Source organism: Paramormyrops kingsleyae, chromosome 25 (genome assembly GCF_048594095.1).
Source record: "Paramormyrops kingsleyae isolate MSU_618 chromosome 25, PKINGS_0.4, whole genome shotgun sequence".
NCBI classification, from domain to species: domain Eukaryota; kingdom Metazoa; phylum Chordata; class Actinopteri; order Osteoglossiformes; family Mormyridae; genus Paramormyrops; species Paramormyrops kingsleyae.
In genome coordinates, this window is record NC_132821.1 from 33,793,993 (window position 1) to 33,816,305 (window position 22,313).

The 22,313-nt window shown below is 45.5% G+C and overlaps 2 protein-coding genes across 2 annotated transcripts in view; both read left to right on the plus strand.

Annotated features, from left to right (window-relative positions):
• The window catches only part of LOC111855387 (uncharacterized), a 32,058-nt gene extending 26,091 nt beyond the window's left edge, over positions 1-5,967 (plus strand). The window contains exons 10-13 of the mRNA XM_072707100.1: positions 2,455-2,524; positions 3,006-3,282; positions 4,135-4,410; positions 4,556-5,967. Coding sequence (XP_072563201.1) covers positions 2,455-2,524; positions 3,006-3,282; positions 4,135-4,410; positions 4,556-5,277 — 1,345 coding nt within the window. The 3' untranslated portion in view covers positions 5,278-5,967. The remainder of the gene's footprint in view (positions 1-2,454; positions 2,525-3,005; positions 3,283-4,134; positions 4,411-4,555) is intronic.
• Positions 1-22,313, plus strand: part of LOC111855416 (major histocompatibility complex class I-related gene protein-like) — a 42,188-nt gene that overhangs the window by 9,567 nt on the left and 10,308 nt on the right. The window lies entirely within an intron of this gene.

Here is a 22,313-nt window from a genome sequence, read left to right on the forward strand (position 1 = left end):
ACGGGGGGTGTTTCCCCGACGGCACTATGGCCACGTGGGGTGTTTCCCCGACGGCACTATGGCCACGTGGGGTGTTTCCCCGACGGCACTATGGCCACGTGGGGTGTTTCCCCGACGGCACTATGGCCACTTGGGGTGTTTCCCCGACGGCGATCCGGCCACGTGGGGTGTTTCCCCGACGGCGATCCGGCCACGTAGGGTGTTTCCCCGACGGCGATTCAAACAATGTTACCAGCACTGCTCACTGTACTTTACATTGGCATAGATGTTACGTAACACCTCCACTAGAGGGCAGGAGAGTCAAAAGTTTTTGACAGACCTCCACTTTACCTTTGCTATCATCCAACTGGCATTCCCATTCAGTCTCCTCCTAGCAGCTATCAGAGTTGTGCAATTCAGGTCCAGAGAGTAAAAGTCCAGACCGGGATTTTGTTTCAACCAACCAGTTGCGCATAAAGAGTCACAATCACAGAGTACTCAACTGGATGGTTGAAACAAAATCCCATTCTGAATTTTTCCCCTCTGGACCTGAATTACTGAACTCTGGCAGTCACGCAATGTTCGTTTCCGTGGCTGGGTGAAGTAGCATCATACAGGTGTTTAAGATTTCACACCAAATTGCAGAGTTGGTCATCAAAATGTTCCAGCATTTAAATATTTTTGTTGTGTCTCGCACAGTGTTTTGCTTGAGCTGTTGCCTACACTACCCGCCCCCCCCCCACAGTTTCCAGGGGTACTGCTCCATTTTCTCCATATCTGTAAGCTTTCAGAAAATTTGCGCAATTATGGACAAAATGGATGCACAGTACAGTCAGAAGACTCCATCCATATACATATTTAACATTGAGCATAAATAAGACTTTAGCCAGCCCATACAAACTAAATCGGTAAGCTGGTTGCAACTGACCTTAACAGGCTGAAGTACGACTTTCTAGAGACCAAGATAACTTTTACAAAGATTCAAACTTAAAGATTTTGGTACAGGACCTTAGCCATCATGCTACTGAGTGAATGTAACTTGTGAGTTATATGATGCTGTTTTAGTTTTAGCATCAAATTTCTTGCTCATTTAAACAATAGCAACATCACGAGCATGGCGAGTGATATGACTAACGGCAGTGCAATACAAGTCAAAACAGTGCAAGACAAGGCCACGCAAGATAAAAATTAGAGGCATGTTAATACATAGGTAGTGTAATATGTGGATAAGGCATCTTTGCAGATCAAACTGACAGTAATATAGCATAAAGTATAAGAAAGTGCGGCAGGAACTACAATGACAGAATAGAACAATGCAATGCAATATTCGTTGTGGGGTGGACAGGTACCAGTCACCAATTGTTTATTGACCTGAAGGCTTGTGGAATTAAGATGTTTCTGAGGTGGGTGATGCGGGTGGTGATGCACCGATAGCGCTTCCCAGGAGTGTGAAGAGGACATGAACTGGCTGGCTGGCATCCATGATGATGGACTCAGGCCAGTTCCATGGAAGATTGGTGTTGATAATCACCTGGTTTATTAGTAAGGTACGGTGCAGGTTTTGGCATGTTAGGTTCTGAGGCATCAAGAAGAGCGCTGACTAACTCAGAGATTCACCATAGAGGTCTGCATCAAGGTAAGTTAAAATCCAGTGATACCTTTATTTTGTATGACAGCTCCAGTCAAATGCATAGCAGATAGTAACATTTCTCTGGAAGCACATAATATACTCAATATTAGCTGATCAATTTTTGTTATTAATATTATAAAGTCCAAAAAAACGGTAGGACTAAGTTACCCGAGGTACAGTTCAGAATGACAAACACTGCACATATTGTGTTTTCTTTGTTGTACTATCGATAAACCTGCTTGAATCTGAGTATATCCTGTGTATTTGTGCAGTATTTAAGATGTTTCCATTATTTTCGCATTGGTTTAGAGCCAAGGTGAACTGATGTTAATAAAAAAGTCATCTGTATCATCCAATTTGAAAAGATTTATGTATCATTCATGCCCCAGTTAGTGCAGGTTAAATGCCACAACATGCTAGCATTTAAAGGCTAGTGTAAAAAGCATGGCTTTTTGGTGTGTTTGATATTATTGGTCTGGTCTTTAGTTGCAAAGGGCAGTCTAATTCACAATTATCCTTCAAAAGAATTAGATGTTTTGCAAAAATAACAATTCAGCATTCATAACCAGTTGCTGATATTAAACCCAGTCTGAAACAATATAGTAACATTCACCACTTTGGAACTTTCAATCATGTACTATTATGCACATATACACAACATCTTTTACATTATACTATAATAAAAGGGTGGCAAACATGGTCTGAGATGTGAAGCCATAGCAGGTGTTTGTGGATTCCGGGTTTAATGTACAGAATGACAGGCATGTGCAATCATGCCATTCGTGCTTGATCTAGCTGTGAAGTATCCTACCTTTGTGTTTGACCAAGCAGGATCTGCACTGAACTCACAGCATCATGCCACAAAAAACCTCCATGGGGTGCTTCCCTAGGCATGCGAAGCGGACAGGCTTTAAGGTGAGTGCCACCTCTATGGTACTGTGATGGTGAGTGCCACCTCTATGGTACTGTGATAGTGAGTGCCGCCTCTATGGTACTGTGATGGTGAGTGCCGCCTCTATGGTACTGTGATGGTGAGTGCCGCCTCTATGGTACTGTGATAGTGAGTGCCGCCTCTATGGTACTGTGATAGTGAGTGCCGCCTCTATGGTACTGTGATGGTGAGTGCCGCCTCTATGGTACTGTGATGGTGAGTGCCGCCTCTATGGTACTGTGATGGTGAGTGCCGCCTCTATGGTACTGTGATGGTGAGTGCCACCTCTATGGTACTGTGATAGTGAGTGCCACCTCTATGGTACTGTGATGGTGAGTGCCACCTCTATGGTATGCTTCCCTAACTATGCGAAGGGGACAGCCTTTTTGGTGAGTGCTACCTCTATAGTACTGTGATCACCAATTCCTTCTGTTCTGACTCACTAACCCTCTCTTGCATTTTCAGGCTTCACAGAAGCATGTCCGCCCTTTTCTCCTGCAAATCATGGATGATTTAGTGGATGATGAGCTGAAGCGGTTTAAGTTCCACCTGAACACCCAAGTAATGGATGGATTTCAGCCCGTTCCAGTCAGTCAGCTAGAACGTGCCGACCGGATAGATACAATTAAGAAAATGAAAAACCACTACAATACTGAGGGTGCACTTCAGATCACTCACGCCATATTGAAGAAGATGGAAATGAATGATCTGGCTAAAAAACTACAGAATATAATGAATATGGGTAAGAGTTCTAGCACGGTCTGTGCATTTCACAATGATGATTGTACTGATTATCACTTAGTAGTGAGTGTATGTAAGGCCAGAGCTGAACATAGTAAACGTCTGAACACTTAGTAACAAGTAACATTTATACAAACTTGATGTCTCCAGACTTGTATTTTTTCTAAATTTTGGTTAATTACTGCTTAAAAGTTTTATTTGTGCTCCATTGCATATTTTGTACTGGACACTTTGAACTTTTTGACTAGAAATGGTTAGTTGGGGGATGCAGTGACATTTTCATGACCGATTTCTTTATTATATTTCACTTGGCAACAGATTGCACAATTTGCAGTTTAAGAAATATTTCTGTTAGTCATTGCTGAATAAAACAAAGAAGCAGACTTGTGTAAATCACGTTGACCGAGGATTTCTTCCTGTAGCGTAGTGACACAGCGTTTGAGCAACATGACCGTTATATTCTCCTAATGCTGGCAAACTCAGACCATGCGGTTACAACACGAAACGCAGACAGTTTGCCATCTTAACTGAAATGCATAGATACAAATATCTCATTTAATGCTTGGTAGCTGATAAGGGGGAAAATATCGGACTGGTATCAGAATTGGCTGATAATCAAAATATTCAAAATTCAAAAAATACCAGAAAAAATTATATTGTGCCATTTCTAGTTATTTGTATTTCTAAAGCTAATTATTAGCAGGAGGCCATTAAGAGAATAATCACATGGCATGCAGTAATAAACAATTTGATAGACATAATAATTGACATTTTGTGGGAATCGTTTTAAGGAAACTTATTTTAGATATTTATTTTATTTATAATAGTATAATATTTTATTTGTTTCCCAAAGTGCGCTCTCCGCCCAGCAGTCTCAGCATCAGCTCACTGGGTACAAACTCTGTCACCCTCGACTGGGAGAAGCCGAAAGGGATGGAGGACATTTCACACAGTTACAGTGTGACGTGGACGGACAGCAGCTCGAGCCAGAGCCATTCCATCATCACAGATGAGAACGAGGTTGTCCTGTCCAGCCTGAAACCAGGAACGGAGTACAGCCTCTCTGTGTGCACTATGCTGAAAGACACCGATCTCAAGAGTGAACCTGTCACCATCAAAACCTGCACAAGTAAGAAGTTAATCTAAAAGCGCTGCTATATACTTGATAACTGCTGTAAAATTTAATATGTAACCACAAACTGCACAAGTAATACTTTTTAAACATCATCTGGAGTTTCAATTACAGTGAAAGTAGTGACAATTTTATTCAACAGGGCATGAGCTGAGAATTGTGCTGTTAGGAAGAACTGGAGTGGGGAAGAGTGCAACTGGAAACACCATCCTGGGCAGGAAAGAGTTTAAGTCAGAAGTCAGCAACTACTCTGTAACAATGAGCTGTGCTAAAGCCAGAGGCAAAGCCTGTGGGAGAAAGATGTCAGTGGTGGACACTCCAGGCCTGTTTAACACGAAGCTGAGCAAGGATGATCTCATAAAGAAGATCACAGAGTGTGTTTCCCTGTGTGCTCCTGGGCCTCATGCATTCCTGGTGCTGCTGCAGGTGGGCAGATTCACACAAGAAGAGCAGGAAACACTGAACATCATCCAGGAGGTTTTTGGCCCAGAATCAGCTCAATACACCTTGGTGCTGTTCACACATGGGGACGTTCTGGGTGACGCTGCTGACCGATTTCTTAGCGGTGATAAAAAGCTTAATGAATTCATTGAGAAATGCCAGGGTGGATATCATGTCTTCAACAATAAAGATGTATGGAATGCCAATCAGGTCACAGATCTGCTGGACAAGATAGAGGAGCTGATCGAAAAGAATGGAGGAGGCCATTACACCAACGAAATGTTCATGAAGGCCAAGAAGGGCAGCAAGAAGAAAAACAATGAGGTTCTGCAAGACAAAGAGGAGGTGAAGAAAGAAAAGTACAAAACTCTGGATAAAATTTTAGCAGACTTGGATGAAAAAAAGAAAAAAAGTAATGAGTAACCCAGCATAAGAACAGTAACGGTCATATTTAATACATATTTAGCACATATGTGTATTCATATAATGTGAATAGTAAAGAAGAAAATGACCATATTCTCCTAATACTCTCTCAACAAGATAATCACAACATATATTATTGCAGGATGTGCTGGTGTCCACCCTGACGTCATCGAAAGCACAGAATCCTGATCAATATTTCTAATTAATATTTTTCTGATTTTATAAAGAACATACTGCTAAATGTATCTGAATTTTCAAATTGTTATTCAACTTAAATGCTTTGTAAACATTTTGAATAATTTGTAGGTTATAGTTTTTTCTGTAGTTGTTTTCTCTCTGTCATTTGTTGAACATCCAACTGTCTAGTTACCAACTTACTTTTCATTGTTTATATATTTACCAAAATGGCATCTGCTAGCTAAATAACTGTAAGTATTCCATGTTTTATTTTCCGTGTCAATGTTTTTTTTACCTTTAACTTATGCTAGACAATGCCAATCAACATAACCATAATGATAATAGTAGTATTACTCTCAATAACCGAGTTCTTGATAAACAATTGGAAGATGCTTGAATATTCCTAGAAGGGTTACCTTTTGTTGAAAGATTTTGCATTTGATAAGTTTTATTTTGGTGAACTGGAACTGTAGGGAATCATTCAGTTTCTTTTGTTTCATTAAATTCTACTTTTATAAAGCCTGTTGAATATAAAATAAAACCAGATAAACTGACTTCTGTGTCTTGTTTTTCTTCCCTCATACAGACTGTGAACTCACACACATCACTCAAAAACTATTTTTTGTGCGTAATCAGATTCGTAAACCTGTAAAAGAATCTCTAAATGTGTAATGAGATTTGCAAGTGTACCGAGATGTGTACATGATTAGACAAATGTGTAAATGTGTACATAGGTATTAATGGCTAGAAAGTCTAAGTTCTTTGCTCCAAGAGACAAATCATCAGTTACAACTCAGGCGAACCTCTCAATTGGCTTTTTACATGTGATTTTTGCTACACTTCTGCCATGGCAAATGCGTGTGGAGATTTGTCTGTGTGTGGAGGTTTTGAGGGCTTAGGGCTTAGTGCTGTCCCAATGGCAAGCTTTGGAGGGCTTAGGGCTTAATGCGGAATGCTGTCAGGGTATAAACTGCAAGACAGAATACCTCTCAACATGGAACACTGAATGATATGTCTGAAGTATCAATTATATGCTGAATTCAGTACACATTTACAAATTCTTTTACACATTTACAAATCTGATTACAAACACATGGACTGAGACACAGTCACACAACTCTCCATGCACATTTGCAAATAATTTTGCTACAATAATAGCCTCACAGACACATTCTTTCAACAAGTAGTGTTGAAACGCACAGCTGCGCAGGCAAAGAACCACTGGATGAACTGCATTTGATTGTGAACTGCATTTATTAATGTATAATGCACTGCATGGACTGCATTAACTCGCTCATCCTACAGTTACTAAACATTTGGCATACAGATTTGTGCTTAAAGTTGTTTTCACATTTCCGAAGACAAAAACACATTTATTACTATAACTACTTTCTTCCAGCAATTAAACATTTCTGTTCAGTTTCTGTTTGTTTTGAATTGTGTTCTATGTCTGGAATTTTAAGAGTGGTTAGTTAGAATGAAAGATTATAATAGCGCATTGATATTCTGCTGCGATTCACCTGGCCGGCACGTGTGCTGCTATGCAAAAACACCCTTCTGACCAATCAGACCAATCAGGGGGGGGGGGGAGAAAATACCAAAAAGGAGAAAAATAAGAAGGAAAACAATAGAAAGGTATTTTGTTATAGTAGCTAGTTAGATGTCAGTAGATATACACAGTATGCAGAACTATTAGGCAAGTAAATTTATTTAGAGAGAAAATTTTACATTTTCACAAACAAAAATAAAAAAAGCACTTTATCAATAACACAGTTATTGAACGGAGACTAAGTGGATTTTTCTCTCTTCACCATCAGCAGAAATAATAATAAACACAGTTTTAGTCATTCAGTCTATATGAGGAATACGAACAGTCGGCCTATACAGTCTAAGTTCAGTGTCCTGAATTGCCACCTTTCTTCTAAATGACCATCACAAGCTTGTTGTCCATTGAATCAGTCAAGGTTTTATTTCTATGGATAAGGACGAAAATGTTTTTAAGTACAAACCATCTTTTCAATATTTTTAATCAGCAGATTTCCCCACTTCACATTCTTCACTACACCGTTTGTGTTTATACTTTGGTTGTGTTTTGAATAAACTGGTTATTGTCACGTTTCACGGAGCAGGCGAGTAGAGCCGTAAAGACGGACAAACGGGGTTTATTGAGGGATCCGGGCGGACATTGAATATCCAACATGACACTACAATGACAGATCTGGGGAATACTGACTGACACGGACTAAATACGAAAGACAGGCTGAACTGAACAAGCAACAGATGATCACAATCAGGAAGTAACACGAGGTAACGAGGTGGGCGTGGCACACACGAGGATCGGACGAGCCGGGCGTGACAGTTATGAAGAAGCTTGCGCTATATAGGTGGATTATCCTCCTGAGACCCCACCCATTCATTTATGTCCTTTGAGGTGGACATTTTATTTTTGCATCTATCTTTTCACTGATGTTAGGAAACGTATTTATTCCTGTTGTACACTTAAGAGGACATGCTGTGAAATTATTTCCTCCAAAGACAAATAACCTAAAATTGAAGGACACTTTTTTCCTTGGGTCTCAGGAGGATATATATGGCTTTATTTATTTATTTCGCTGTGTTTGGGGGCGGGATTAGGGGTGGGGGGGGGGTGCTCAGCAGAGCCTCAGCAAAGGGCACCCAGGCCCGGCTCTGCTGGCTTGTCTCGGTTGCCCAGCACCCTACATGCAGCTGACTCCTCACTTATGCTCATGCCGGACCCAGATCTCACCTGGCTCACCTTCACGTCCGTCACGGTGAAGCACAGTGTGGAGCATCACATTGTGACAACCAGAACGCCAGTCCATGCCTGGGCCCAACATTTCGATACGGGTACCCTAGTCCTTGGTAAGGCTGAGTTTGAAGAACTGTAGTGCCTTGGCATTGTATGGTATTACAACATTGTCTGATCTTCACATTCACCTACATTCTTGCGCATGGGTTTATACGGGGAGTGCACTTTTTGGAGGGAGAAGAGGAAATGAACTAGTAAGGAGTAAAAGAGATGTTTTGGGTGTTTTTGTCTTATCTTGGTCTGCTGCCATATCTTTCTCCGCCACGGTGGAAACAGAGGCATCTTAACTTAGCCTGTAGCTGAAGCTAATCTTCACGGAGACATCAGCTCTTATCATACTGACATTCCTCTGCCAGATATCAGCAGCTGTGTTTTGTTCAGTGATAACTTGGGGGAAAACATTTACATACTGAAACCACAACACACAAAGACCCCATTAGTCCTAGTCTGGAAAAAAAGACAAAAAACAAAAACATTTTGTATAACCCCTTTAATTTCTATGTACATTATTAAATTAGGAACTCTGTATTATCAGAACCGACAGAACAGCTGATTCTGGGCCAGATCCACCTGCATCTCCTTAAATCTGGGTGCCAGTGACATTCAGGGAGAAGAGTCTGCACCAGAATCTATCCGGAGTTCTAAATGATTACAGTTGGTCTGTATACACTTTGATGATCCAGCACACATTCACCTGACCATATATGTATGATCAGTCACTTACCAGGTCCGGCACACATTCGCCTGACCGTATACGTATGATCAGTCACTTACCAGGTGCGGCACACATTCACCTGACCATATACGTATGATCAGTCACTTACCAGGTCCGGCACACATTCGCCTGACCGTATACGTATGATCAGTCACTTACCAGATCCGGCACACATTCGCCTGACCGTATACGTATGATCAGTCACTTACCAGGTCCGGCACACATTCGCCTGACCGTATGCGTATGATCAGTCACTTACCAGGTCCGGCACACATTCGCCTGACCGTATGCGTATGATCAGTCACTTACCAGGTCCGGCACACATTCGCCTGACCGTATGCGTATGATCAGTCACTTACCAGGTCCGGCACACATTCGCCTGACCGTATGCGTATGATCAGTCACTTACCAGATCCGGCACACATTCGCCTGACCGTATACGTGTGATCAGTCACTTACCAGATCCGGCACACATTCGCCTGACCGTATACGTGTGATCAGTCACTTACCAGGTCCGGCACACGTTCGCCTGACCGTATACGTGTGATCAGTCACTTACCAGGTCCGGCAAACGTTCGCCTGACCGTATACGTGTGATCAGTCACTTACCAGATCCGGCACACGTTCGCCTGACCGTATACGTGTGATCAGTCACTTACCAGGTCCGGCACACGTTCGCCTGACCGTATACGTGTGATCAGTCACTTACCAGGTCCGGCACACGTTCGCCTGACCGTATACGTGTGATCAGTCACTTACCAGGTCCGGCACACGTTCGCCTGACCGTATACGTGTGATCAGTCACTTACCAGGTCCGGCACACGTTCGCCTGACCGTATACGTGTGATCAGTCACTTACCAGGTCCGGCACACGTTCGCCTGACCGTATACGTGTGATCAGTCACTTACCAGGTCCGGCACACGTTCGCCTGACCGTATACGTGTGATCAGTCACTTACCAGATCCGGCACACATTCACCTGACCGTATACGTATGATCCGTCACTTACCAGGTCCGGCACACATTCGCCTGACCGTATACGTATGATCAGTCACTTACCAGGTCCGGCACACATTCGCCTGACCGTATACGTGTGATCAGTCACTTACCAGGTCCGGCACACATTCGCCTGACCGTATGCGTATGATCAGTCACTTACCAGATCCGGCACACATTCGCCTGACCGTATACGTGTGATCAGTCACTTACCAGATCCGGCACACGTTCGCCTGACCGTATACGTGTGATCAGTCACTTACCAGGTCCGGCACACGTTCGCCTGACCGTATACGTGTGATCAGTCACTTACCAGGTCCGGCACACGTTCGCCTGACCGTATACGTGTGATCAGTCACTTACCAGGTCCGGCACACGTTCGCCTGACCGTATACGTGTGATCAGTCACTTACCAGGTCCGGCACACGTTCGCCTGACCGTATACGTGTGATCAGTCACTTACCAGGTCCGGCACACGTTCGCCTGACCGTATACGTGTGATCAGTCACTTACCAGGTCCGGCACACGTTCGCCTGACCGTATACGTGTGATCAGTCACTTACCAGGTCCGGCACACGTTCGCCTGACCGTATACGTGTGATCAGTCACTTACCAGGTCCGGCACACGTTCGCCTGACCGTATACGTGTGATCAGTCACTTACCAGGTCCGGCACACGTTCGCCTGACCGTATACGTGTGATCAGTCACTTACCAGGTCCGGCACACGTTCGCCTGACCGTATACGTGTGATCAGTCACTTACCAGATCCGGCACACGTTCACCTGACCGTATACGTATGATCCGTCACTTACCAGGTCCGGCACACATTCGCCTGACCGTATACGTATGATCAGTCACTTACCAGGTCCGGCACACATTCGCCTGACCGTATACGTGTGATCAGTCACTTACCAGATCCGGCACACATTCGCCTGACCGTATACTTATGATCCGTCACTTGCCAGATCCAGCACACATTCGCCTGACCGTATACGTATGATCAGTCACGGGCAGGGGTAGCAACTTCAGGAGAGATACCCAGACCTCCCTCTCCCTAGTCACCTCTACCAGCTCTGCAGGGAGGATGCTGAGGCGGTTCCAGGCCAGCCGAAAGATATAATCCCTCCTGCACATCCTGGGTCTGTCCTGGGGCCTCCTCCCTGTATGACAGGCATGGAAAACCTCTCCAGGTAACCGCCCAGGAGGCATCCTCACCAGGTGTCCAAACCACCTCAACTGGCTTCTTTCGACATGGAGGAGCAGTGGTTCTACTCTGAGACTCTCCCAGATATCCAAACTTTTCACCCTATCTGGGAAACACGTCTGACTTATTACTGCGGACTAAGCTTCTACTCCGTTCATATAGGGATCGAATCGCCCGCAGAAGTGGGCCCTGAACCCCATTCTCCCGAAGCACCCCCCACAGAGCACCTCGGGGAACCCAGTCGTAAGCCTTCTCCAAGTCCACAAAACACATGTAGACAGGTTGAGCAAACTCCCAGGCTCCCTCCAGTACCCTTGCTAGGGTATAAAGCTGGTCCAGTGTTACACAGCCAGGACAAAAACCGCATTGCTCCTCCTGAATCCGAGATTCGACTATCGATCTCACCCTCCTCTCCAGTACCCCGGAATAGACTTTCCCAGGGAGGCTGAGAAGTGTGATCCCCCTGTAGTTGGAACACACCCTCCGGTCCCCTTTCTTAAATAAGGGGACCACCACCCCAGTCTGCCAATCCAGCTGCACTGTCCCTGACCTCCACACACTGTTGAGAAGGCGTGTCAGCCATGACAGCCCACAACATCCAGAGTCTTAGAATTTTTAGAATTAGAATTTAATTGTCATTGTTGACACACCACAGCACACAGTGCGCAACAACGAAATGTGACCTCTGCATTTGACCCATATGTAACTTTCGTGACATAGCAGGGGGCAGCTAATTCAGCGCCCGGGGAGCAGTGCTTGGGGATGGTACCTTGCTCAGGGTACCTCAGTGGCGCCTTGCTGGTCGGGGATTCGAACCTGCAATCTTTCAATTACAAATGCGCTTCCTTAACCATCAAGCCACCACTGCTCAGGTACCCCATATGAATCTCATTCACCCCCAGGGCCCAGCTGCCAAGGAGCTCTTTACCCACCCTGACAACCTCAGCCCCAGTGATGGGCAAGTCCGCCCCAGCCCCCTCTGGCCCCGTGCCCTCTGATGTCTCGAAGGCAGTGTGTGTAGATGTATCTGAGGCAGGGTTGAGGAGGTCTTCAAAATATTCCTTCCACCTCTGGGTGATGTCCCCAGGTGAGGTCAACAGCATCCCCTCCCCACTGTAAACAGTAAGAACCAAGAGCTGCTTCCCCCTCCTGAAATTCCGGATGGTTTGCCAGAACCTTTTTGAGGCCGACCGAAAGTCACTTTCCATAGCCTCACCAAACCTCCCACACCCGGGTTTTTACTTCTGCAACCGCCCAAGCTGGCCTGCTCGTACCCATCAGCTGCCTCCAGAGACTCCTGGGCTAATAATTCCTGGTAGGCCTCCTTCTTCAGCTTGACTGCCCCCCCTCACCTCTAGTGTCCACCATTGGGTACGGGGGTTTCTGCCACAACTGGCACCGACCACCCTGCAGCCACAGCTCCGTACAGCTGCTTCCACAATGGAGGTCCGGAACAGTGTCCATACAGACTTAATGTCCTCAACCTCCCCCGGCGCGAGTTGAAGATCTGGCAAACAGGAGCCTTTGCCAGGCATTCCCAGCCTGCCAGGTCTAACCGGCTTCCTCCCCTGCCACCTCAGCCAACTTACTACCAGGTGGTGATCAGTTGACAGAAGTGTCCTAGACAGAAGGCTGCAGATCAGCTGATACGATAATAAAATCGATCATCGACCTCTATGTTTGTATCATGTCCACTTATGGACACCCTAATGCTCGAACATGGTGTTCGTTATGGGCAAACCATGCATTACACTGAAATCCATCAACAGAACACCACTCGGGTTCAGATCAGGGAGTCCGTCCCTCCCAATCACCTCCCTCCAGGCCACACTGTCATTGCCCACGTGAGCGTTGAAGTCCCCCAGCAAAACGATGGAATCCCCTCATGGCACGCTAACCAGCACACCACTCAGGGAGTCCAAGAAGGCTGGGTACTCCAAACGGTCATTCAGAACACAGGCGCAAATGACAGTCAGAGACCTCTCCCCGACCTGAAGGCACAGAGAGACTGCCCTCTCGTTTACCGGGGTAAACTCTGATGTTAATGCACCGAGCTGTGGGACCACCAGTAGCCCCACCCCAGCCCGGCATCACTCACCTGCCACAACTCCAGAAGAAAAGAGTATCCAGCTCCTCACCAGGAGATTGGTTCCAGAGTCAACGCTATGTGTTGAGGTGAGCCCAACTATATCTAACCGGTATATCTCTACCTCACACAGAAGTGCAGGCTCATTCTCCACCAGAGAGGTGACATTCCATGTCCCGAGAGCCAGTTTTGTCAGCCGGGGATCAGATGGCCAGGGCCTCCCTTGGCTGCCATCCAATCCACATCACACCAAACCCATGACATTCCCCTTGTGGGTGGTGGGCCCACCTGGGGACGGTCCCGTATACCTCTTTCGGGCTGTGCCCAGCTGGGCCCCATGGGCCAAAGCCCGGCCACCAGGCGATCGCCAACGGGCCCCTCCCCCAGGCCTGGCTCCAGGGTGGTGCCCTGGTGACCCTAGTCTGGGCGAGGGAAACGAGACCTTGTTGTAATACATTTTTATCACAGGTGTTTCGGATTGCTCTTCACCTGGCCTCTCAACTGGGACCTTTTTGCCTTGGGAGACCCTACCAGGGGCAATTGCTCCCAACAACATAGCCGCCAGGGTCACTGAGGCAACGCAAGCCCCTCCACCACGATAAGGTGGCAATCCAAGGAGAGGAGCACAGCTACACTGGCATGCTTTTTTTCACTTACCCTTTATATGGTAACATGCAGCACCCCCAGAGGTGGGGGTTAAAGGCCTTGCTCACAGGCCCACAGACACGTACCCATTCGGCCAAGGGCAAGGCTCAAACCAGTGACCACCGGCTCACAAGCACAGAGACCTGCCACTCTGAGCCTCTTTGCACCCATATATGTTAAGGTACGATCCTGGAGCAGAACTGGGCAGCAGTCAGTCTGGGGAAAGAATGAGTCTGAGCCAAATGAGTCTGAGCCATGTTTAAGAAACAAACTTTATTTGCATAAGCACTTTTGAATGCTTCTCTTCACTGACCCCATCTTATTCCCTAGAGCTTTGGGGTCACAGCACAGGGTGAGTTAGTGTGTAACACCCACTGCAGAGAGCTGGGCTCGATCCACCAACCTTCGGATCACAGGCACAGACACAGACGTGTGGCACCCAGAGCCACTCACTGCCCTCATTTGAGTCTGATCTAAAGTTAACTTTTGACTCCAGTGCAAATAAGGGCTAGCTCTGATAACATTCAGTGTGAATCTGATCCGTAAATCCGGGCCCTTATCTGTTACAAATCCAAAAAACGTGTTCGAACCAGTGTTGGTCTACTGTGCAAAAAGACACCGAGCTAGATCTGGTTTACGGATCTCTGGCAATTCCTGAACAACATTTGGCCCAGACCCAGTTCAGACTCATCTTGCTATGTGAGAAATTATTAGAATTAACACAATCAGGCAAGATTAGGAGCAGGAGCTTGGACATTGAACTAACCAACAACAACAACCACAGCACTAACCAACAACAACAACCACAGCACTAACCAACAACAACAACCACAGAACTAACCAACAACCACAGCACAATCCAAATGTCAATTGTCACATGTTTTCAGAGAATACAGTGTTATCCCCGTTCGCCCACAAACAATCAGTACACTAGCTTGGGTATGTGTATGTGAGGGGAAGTTTTCTGTGGGGCTCCAGAAATAATAAATCCTCCCCTATTTGAGGGGTCACATGGAAAGCGATGCGACAAACAGCAGTGTAATACAAGCCAATACTAGACAAGACCATGCAAGATAAAAACAAAAGGCATGATAATACATAGGCAGTGTAACATGGAGATGAGACAGCTTTGGGGACTGTGCAAACTGACAGTAATATAGCATAAAGTATAAGAAAGTGCAGGAACTACAATGACAGAATAAAACAGCGCAATACAATACTGGGGTGGACCGGTACCAGTCACCAATTGTTTAGTTACCTGATGGCTTGTGGAAATAAGATGTTTCTGAGGTGGGTGATGCGGGTGGTGATGCACCGATAGCGCTTCCCAGGAGTGTGAAGAGGACATGAACTGGCTGGCTGGCATCCATGATGATGGACTCAGGCCAGTTCCATGGAAGACTGGTCTCGATAATCACCTTATTTAATAGAAGCGACAGGTATTTTAGGAACTGTAGTGACCTGGGTTGATAACTGGTTAACAGATAAGAAGCAGTGAGTAGTTATAAGAGGCACAATGTCACAGTGGGCCTGTGTTCATAGTGGGGTACCGCAGGGTTCAATTTTAGGACCACTATTGTTCCTAATTTACATAAATGATATAGACACCAATATATACAGTAAACTGGTGAAATTTGCAGATGACACCAAGGTGGGTGGTGTAGCATATACTGAACTAGCGGCTCAGCAGCTACAGCGGGATCTTGATTTAATTAGTGACTGGGCCGATACCTGGTAAATGAAATTTAACATAGACAAATGTAAGGTACTCCATGTAGGGAGCAGAAACATAAAGTACAGGTATTTTATGGGACCTACTGAAATAAAGGTAGCTGATTATGAGAAAGACCTTGGTGTGTATGTTGATGCTTCCATGTCTCATTCTCGCCAGTGCGGGGAAGCAATAAAAAAGGCCAATAGGATGTTGGGGTATATCTCCAGGTGTGTGGAGTTTAAGTCAAGGGAGGTAATGCTAAGATTATATAATTCCTTGGTGAGACCTCACCTAGAATATTGTGTGCAGGTTTGGTCACCATATCTTAAAAAGGACATTGCGGCCTTAGAAAAGGTGCAGCGTAGGGCCACAAGAATGATTCCTGGTCTTAGAGGAATGTCATACGAGGAAAGGTTAGTTGAGCTAAATCTGTTCAGCCTCAAGCAAAGGAGACTGAGGGGGGACATGATCCAGGTCTATAAGATTCTAATAGGTTTGGATGCTGTTCAACCGAATAGTTACTTCAGTATTAGTTCAAATACAAGAACTCGTGGCCATAGGTGGAAATTAGCGGGAGAACATTTAAAACTGGATTTAAGGAAGCACTTCTTTACACAGCGTGTAGTCAGAGTATGGAATAGTCTTCCTGATAACATAGTGCAAGCTGAATCCTTGGGTTCCTTTAAATCAGAGCTAGATAAGATTTTAACAACTCTGAGCTATTAGTTAAGTTCTCCCCAAGCGAGCTTGATGGGCCGAATGGCCTCCTCTCGTTTGTATAGTTCTTATGTTCTTATGCAGGTTTTTGCTATGTTAGGATCAGAGGCATTAGGAAGGGGGGAGCTTACTAACTCAGTGATTCGGGGGGGGGGGCACTGGAAAGGTCTGCATGAATTTGAGTTATTATAGATTGCAGCCAGATGCCATACTTGCGTAATAGAGCCGGGTTCACAGAATTGAGTTTTGAATGGAGGCTGATTTAATGAAAAAAGTCACTAGGTTGTTGCCAAGTTTCAGTGAGAAGGAGGACATCAGTGTTACTGTCAGTAATGAGACTGCACTGGAGAGCTGACATTATTGGTAATAGCCTGGAATTATTTCTTAAATTTTATTGTTTTTTTGCCATCATCAGCAGAAGTTTGTTGGCCACACCACTGCCTCCAGCTCCACCACACAGCATCACGGACCCCGGCCCCTGGCCCCCACCCGTCCACAGTCGCAAGTCCTCTCCCTTCTCAGCCGGAGAGCTGGGCGGGCAGACCGGACACTGCCTGCTGGATGCTGGTGGGGTGCATTGCAGAGGGATGGAGTTTAGCATGGCATCATGTTGTGTCTGCACCCAGCAGCTTGGTTAACTCTCCACCTATTGAGACATGACCACAACCTTAGGACATAAGTGCCATGAAAATGCGGCGTGAGCAGGAGTAACCTGTGGGCTGCAGCAGAGTAGCGGCTGCTCCTGCTTTTAGCTTGGCTTTGTGAAGCTGCTGATTCAGTCAGGCGGCTTATCCTGGTCTGCCGCTCCAAGATGACTTTGCTGATACGTCTGTGTGTCCCTTAAGAGACTGCAACTCAAGATTATCTTGAAAAGATCCTCACAGTAATCTCTGGCTGGGTTGTGGGGGTGGTCTGGTTTGCTTGTTAGGAATAACTTCGGTTGAGTGCATGAAGTTTCAACACCAGCAAAACGCTGTTTTCATGCTGCTTAAGCCCAATATATATATATATATATATATATATATATATATATATATATATATATATATATATATATATATATATATATATATATATATATATATGTTTACATTGGCATAATCTGTTCAGAAACAGCTCATTCCCACATAATGGAAACCAAATATCTTCTCAGAGGCAGGTTGAACGAAACAGCTGCTGGTAACTGGGATCAGCTGCCCTCCACTCGGATCTGTGGTTCTAAAGGAAAACAACCTTTCACTTTAACCTAAGAGTGTGAATAGAGCTGTGACATTATGCTTTATTATCCACCTGTACAGGTACATACAGTAGGAGAGCTTTGCCAATACTGCCCTCTCTCCTCTGAGACATACAGACTGACATATATACCCTCTGAGCCACATCTCCACTTAAGGTCCCGTAGACGGTCTGGCATTGTGAAGCCTGCTGGTGAATATTTATCCCTGTACACATTCAGATGCAATCGGCACAGCCCCTTTAAGTTGGGTAAGCATGGACAGGTCCTCGTGGGTAAACAAGGACAGGTCCTCATGGGTAAGCATGGACAGATCCTCATGGGTAAGCATGGACAGGTCCTCATGGGTAAGCATGGACAGATCCTCGTGGGTAAACAAGGACAGGTTCTCATGGGTAAGCATGGACAGGTCCTCGTGGGTAAGCATGGACAGATCCTCGTGGGTAAACAAGGACAGGTCCTCGTGGGTAAGCATGGACAGATCCTGGTGGGTAAGCATGGACAGATCCTCGTGGGTAAGCATGGACAGATCCTCGTGGGTAAGCATGGACAGATCCTCGTGGGTAAGCATGGACAGATCCTCATAGGTAAGCATGGACAGATCCTCGTGGGTAAGCATGGACAGATCCTCATGGGTAAGCATGGACAGATCCTCGTGGGTAAACAAGGACAGGTTCTCATGGGTAAGCATGGACAGATCCTCGTGGGTAAGCATGGACAGGTCCTCATGGGTAAGCATGGACAGGTCCTCATGGGTAAGCATGGACAGGTCCTCATCATGGTTGTCCTGGCAGGGCTGTGCTGCTGGGCTGGTTACTTTCTCAGAACTAACTGGGTTAGGTGGCTCTGGTTTGAACACCAAACTGAGTCCCCATATGGAAGTTTAAAAAAAATGACATATGACTTTTATGTGCTTTACCCAAATCATATAAGCTCTTTGACACTCAAAAAAATATACAATGCATATTCTTGTGTCATAAGACATATATGTCGTTTATTTTTGTAAAATACACTGTTAAACTGATAAATCCTACATTAATGTGCAAGCCATATGAAATGAATTCAGGGATTATGTCTGTTATGACCTGCTCGTTCGATCCTCCTGTGTGCCACGCCCCCCTCGTTACCTCGTGTTAATTCCTGATTGTAACACCTGTTGCCTGTTAAGTTCAGCATGTCCTGTGTATTTAGTCCGCGTCTGAGTTAGTTTCTCCAGATCCGTCATTAATGTTAGTTAATTAAACCGTGTTGTTCGTGTCCCTGCTAAATAAACCCTGTTTACCCTTATCTACGGCTCTCTCGCCTGCTTCCCCGTTCGCCTGCATGTCGGATACAACAATGTCATTATGTCATTGGGCATTATGTCCTTGATTTATGTAAAATGCATAATAAATTAATGTTTTGTCAGTATTAGTTTTTATGCATAATTCTTTGAATGGACTCGATTGAATCGATTGTGTGGTTCCACACAACTAGAATGAGTATTTTGAAAAGGAAACATCATTTTCCAGTTGATACATTCACTTTGTTTTCTAATAAGATAACACAAATTTTCTCTTGTCTAATTAAACCAACTGAATGTGGAGAGACCATACATTATTGTCATTAGAATAATATAACAGCAATAGACCTAACCCCAGAGCCACAGCACCCCACATACTTCCTGTTGAAGTCCTGCAGACAGAGACCTAACCCCAGAGCCACAGCACCCCACATACTTCCTGTTGAAGTCCTGCAGACAGAGACCTAACCCCAGAGCCACAGCACGCCACATACTTCCTGTTGAAGTCCTGCAGACAGAGACCTAACCCCAGAGCCACAGCACGCCACATACTTCCTGTTGAAGTCCTGCAGACAGAGACCTAACCCCAGAGCCACAGCACCCCACATACTTCCTGTTGAAGTCCTGCAGACAGAGACCTAACCCCAGAGCCACAGCACGCCACATACTTCCTGTTGAAGTCCTGCAGACAGAGACCTAACCCCAGAGCCACAGCACCCCACATACTTCCTGTTGAAGTCCTGCAGACAGAGACCTAACCCCAGAGCCACAGCACCCCACATACTTCCTGTTGATGTCCTGATGACAGAGACCTAACCCCAGAGCCACAGCACCCCACATACTTCCTGTTGAAGTCCTGCAGACAGAGACCTAACCCCAGAGTCACAGCACCCCACTTACTTCCTGTTGAAGTCCTGCAGACAGAGACCTAACCCCAGAGCCACAGCACCCCACATACTTCCTGTTGATGTCCTGAAGACAGAGACCTAACCCCAGAGCCACAGCACGCCACATACTTCCTGTTGAAGTCCTGCAGACAGAGACCTAACCCCAGAGCCACAGCACCCCACATACTTCCTGTTGAAGTCCTGCAGACAGAGACCTAACCCCAGAGCCACAGCACCCCACATACTTCCTGTTGATGTCCTGATGACAGAGACCTAACCCCAGAGCCACAGCACCCCACATACTTCCTGTTGATGTCCTGAAGACAGAGACCTAACCCCAGAGCCACAGCACCCCACTTACTTCCTGTTGAAGTCCTGCAGACAGAGACCTAACCCCAGAGCCACAGCACCCCACATACTTCCTGTTGATGTCCTGAAGACAGAGACCTAACCCCAGAGCCACAGCACCCCACTTACTTCCTGTTGAAGTCCTGCAGACAGAGACCTAACCCCAGAGCCACAGCACCCCACATACTTCCTGTTGATGTCCTGAAGACAGAGACCTAACCCCAGAGTCACAGCACCCCACATACTTCCTGTTGATGTCCTGAAGACAGAGACCTAACCCCAGAGCCACAGCACCCCACATACTTCCTGTTGATGTCCTGAAGACAGAGACCTAACCCCAGAGCCACAGCACCCCACATACTTCCTGTTGATGTCCTGAAGACAGAGACCTAACCCCAGAGCCACAGCACCCCACATACTTCCTGTCAATGTCCTGTAGGTAGTAGGCTTTAGCAAGGGCCCCAAGATGAGGGGGGGTCTCAAAATAACAGTAAATTTGGACTAATTTTGTAATGATACTAGATAATCTTGAAAAGGAATCATCAATAAAATTTAAAAGCATATTAGGTGTTGTTTCCTGTTTACCATTGTACTGAACAGAATTTGGAGATCCATAATCAGGGAGCTCAAATCTGAGTCAGAAACCAGCAGAGCCAAAACCAAGTAACCAGAAATCCAATCACAGCTAAAGGGAACATCCAGATACAAAAATGTAGATTCTGGCAAAGCTTCATTAACAAAGTGGTAATCAACAATGCAAACGAATTCAGATGGCACAAAGCCAAGAATCGGTAAACATGGAACTCCAAAGCACAGCTCAAACACAAATGGCACGGAAAAAGAAAATGCTCCTTGTGGCACAGGAACTCAGTTGTTCACACCAGGCTACAGAAGTGCTCAGCTTAAAGCAAGTAGCATGATGATCGTTGTAGGTGTGGCTGTGTGGGTGAAGGTAGGTGTGGCTAAAACTGATCAGATGCAGGTGTGACAAGCATAAGTTATTGATGGTCTCATCCCAGCTGAATATCATGGCCTTGCAATATGACAACAGCATGTGCATAACATGCAATCTCAATATCATCATTGCAGGCAATAGAAAGTGTGACAGCGGTGCCCAGAAAAGAAAGAAGAGAGCAAAAGACTAGCATGAAAAAGAGGGACTAAAAGAGGGACTAAGAGAGGTACTAAGAGAGGGACTAAAAGAGGTACTAAAAGAGGGACTAAGAGAGGGACTAAGAGAGGGACTAAAAGAGGGACTAATAGAGGTACTAAGAGAGGGACTAAGAGAGGGACTAAAAGAGGGACTAAAAGAGGGACTAATAGAGGTACTAAGAGAGGGACTAAAAGAGGTACTAAAAGAGGGACTAAGAGAGGGACTAAAAGAGGGACTAAGAGAGGGACTAAGAGAGGGACTAAAAGAGGGACTAATAGAGGTACTAAGAGAGGGACTAAAAGAGGGACTAAGAGAGGGACTAAGAGAGGGACTAAAAGAGGGACTAAGAGAGGGACTAAAAGAGGAACTAAGAGAGGGACTAAGAGAGGGACTAAAAGAGGGACTAAGAGAGGGACTAAAAGAGGGACTAAGAGAGGGACTAAAAGAGGTACTAAAAGAGAGACTAAAAGAGGGACTAAAGCAGTCAGAGATGATGTAGTAGCAGGACCATCATCCGTCTCCGAGTCTCAAACTGGGGCTGAAAATGAGACAAATTTAGCTGTTAGCGTTACTGCTAGTTATAAAGCCACCACACTCTGAAACTGTTTAACAATGAATCCGGGGGGGACGAGTGTAACAATCCCAACTATAGAGGCCTCAGAGCAAACCAATTCAGGGAGCCACTACTGCTGCTGCAGCGGATCCCTACAGTACTGATCCCACTCACTGGGGAACGCTTTATGGTTCAGTCCATGCATAGTGGGCTAAGAAAGGATCAAGGAGCTGCCAAAATAAGGACGCTGAGAATTCTCAGAAATTTGTGTAGAAAACAATACTCAGTCATATATCTTTACTTGAATATGTATTTCTTTTTTAACAGTTTTTAAGGGGTCAAGCTACACAACTGACAAACATTTGGGCCAGTTAGTATGCAAGATGGTAACCATAATGGCTAAGTGCTTGCACCAGTATATGCTGTGTAAATATGCAATTTCGGATGCACCCTTTGTTTTGGTCATTTTCCACACCGGAAATTTTATCAAATTG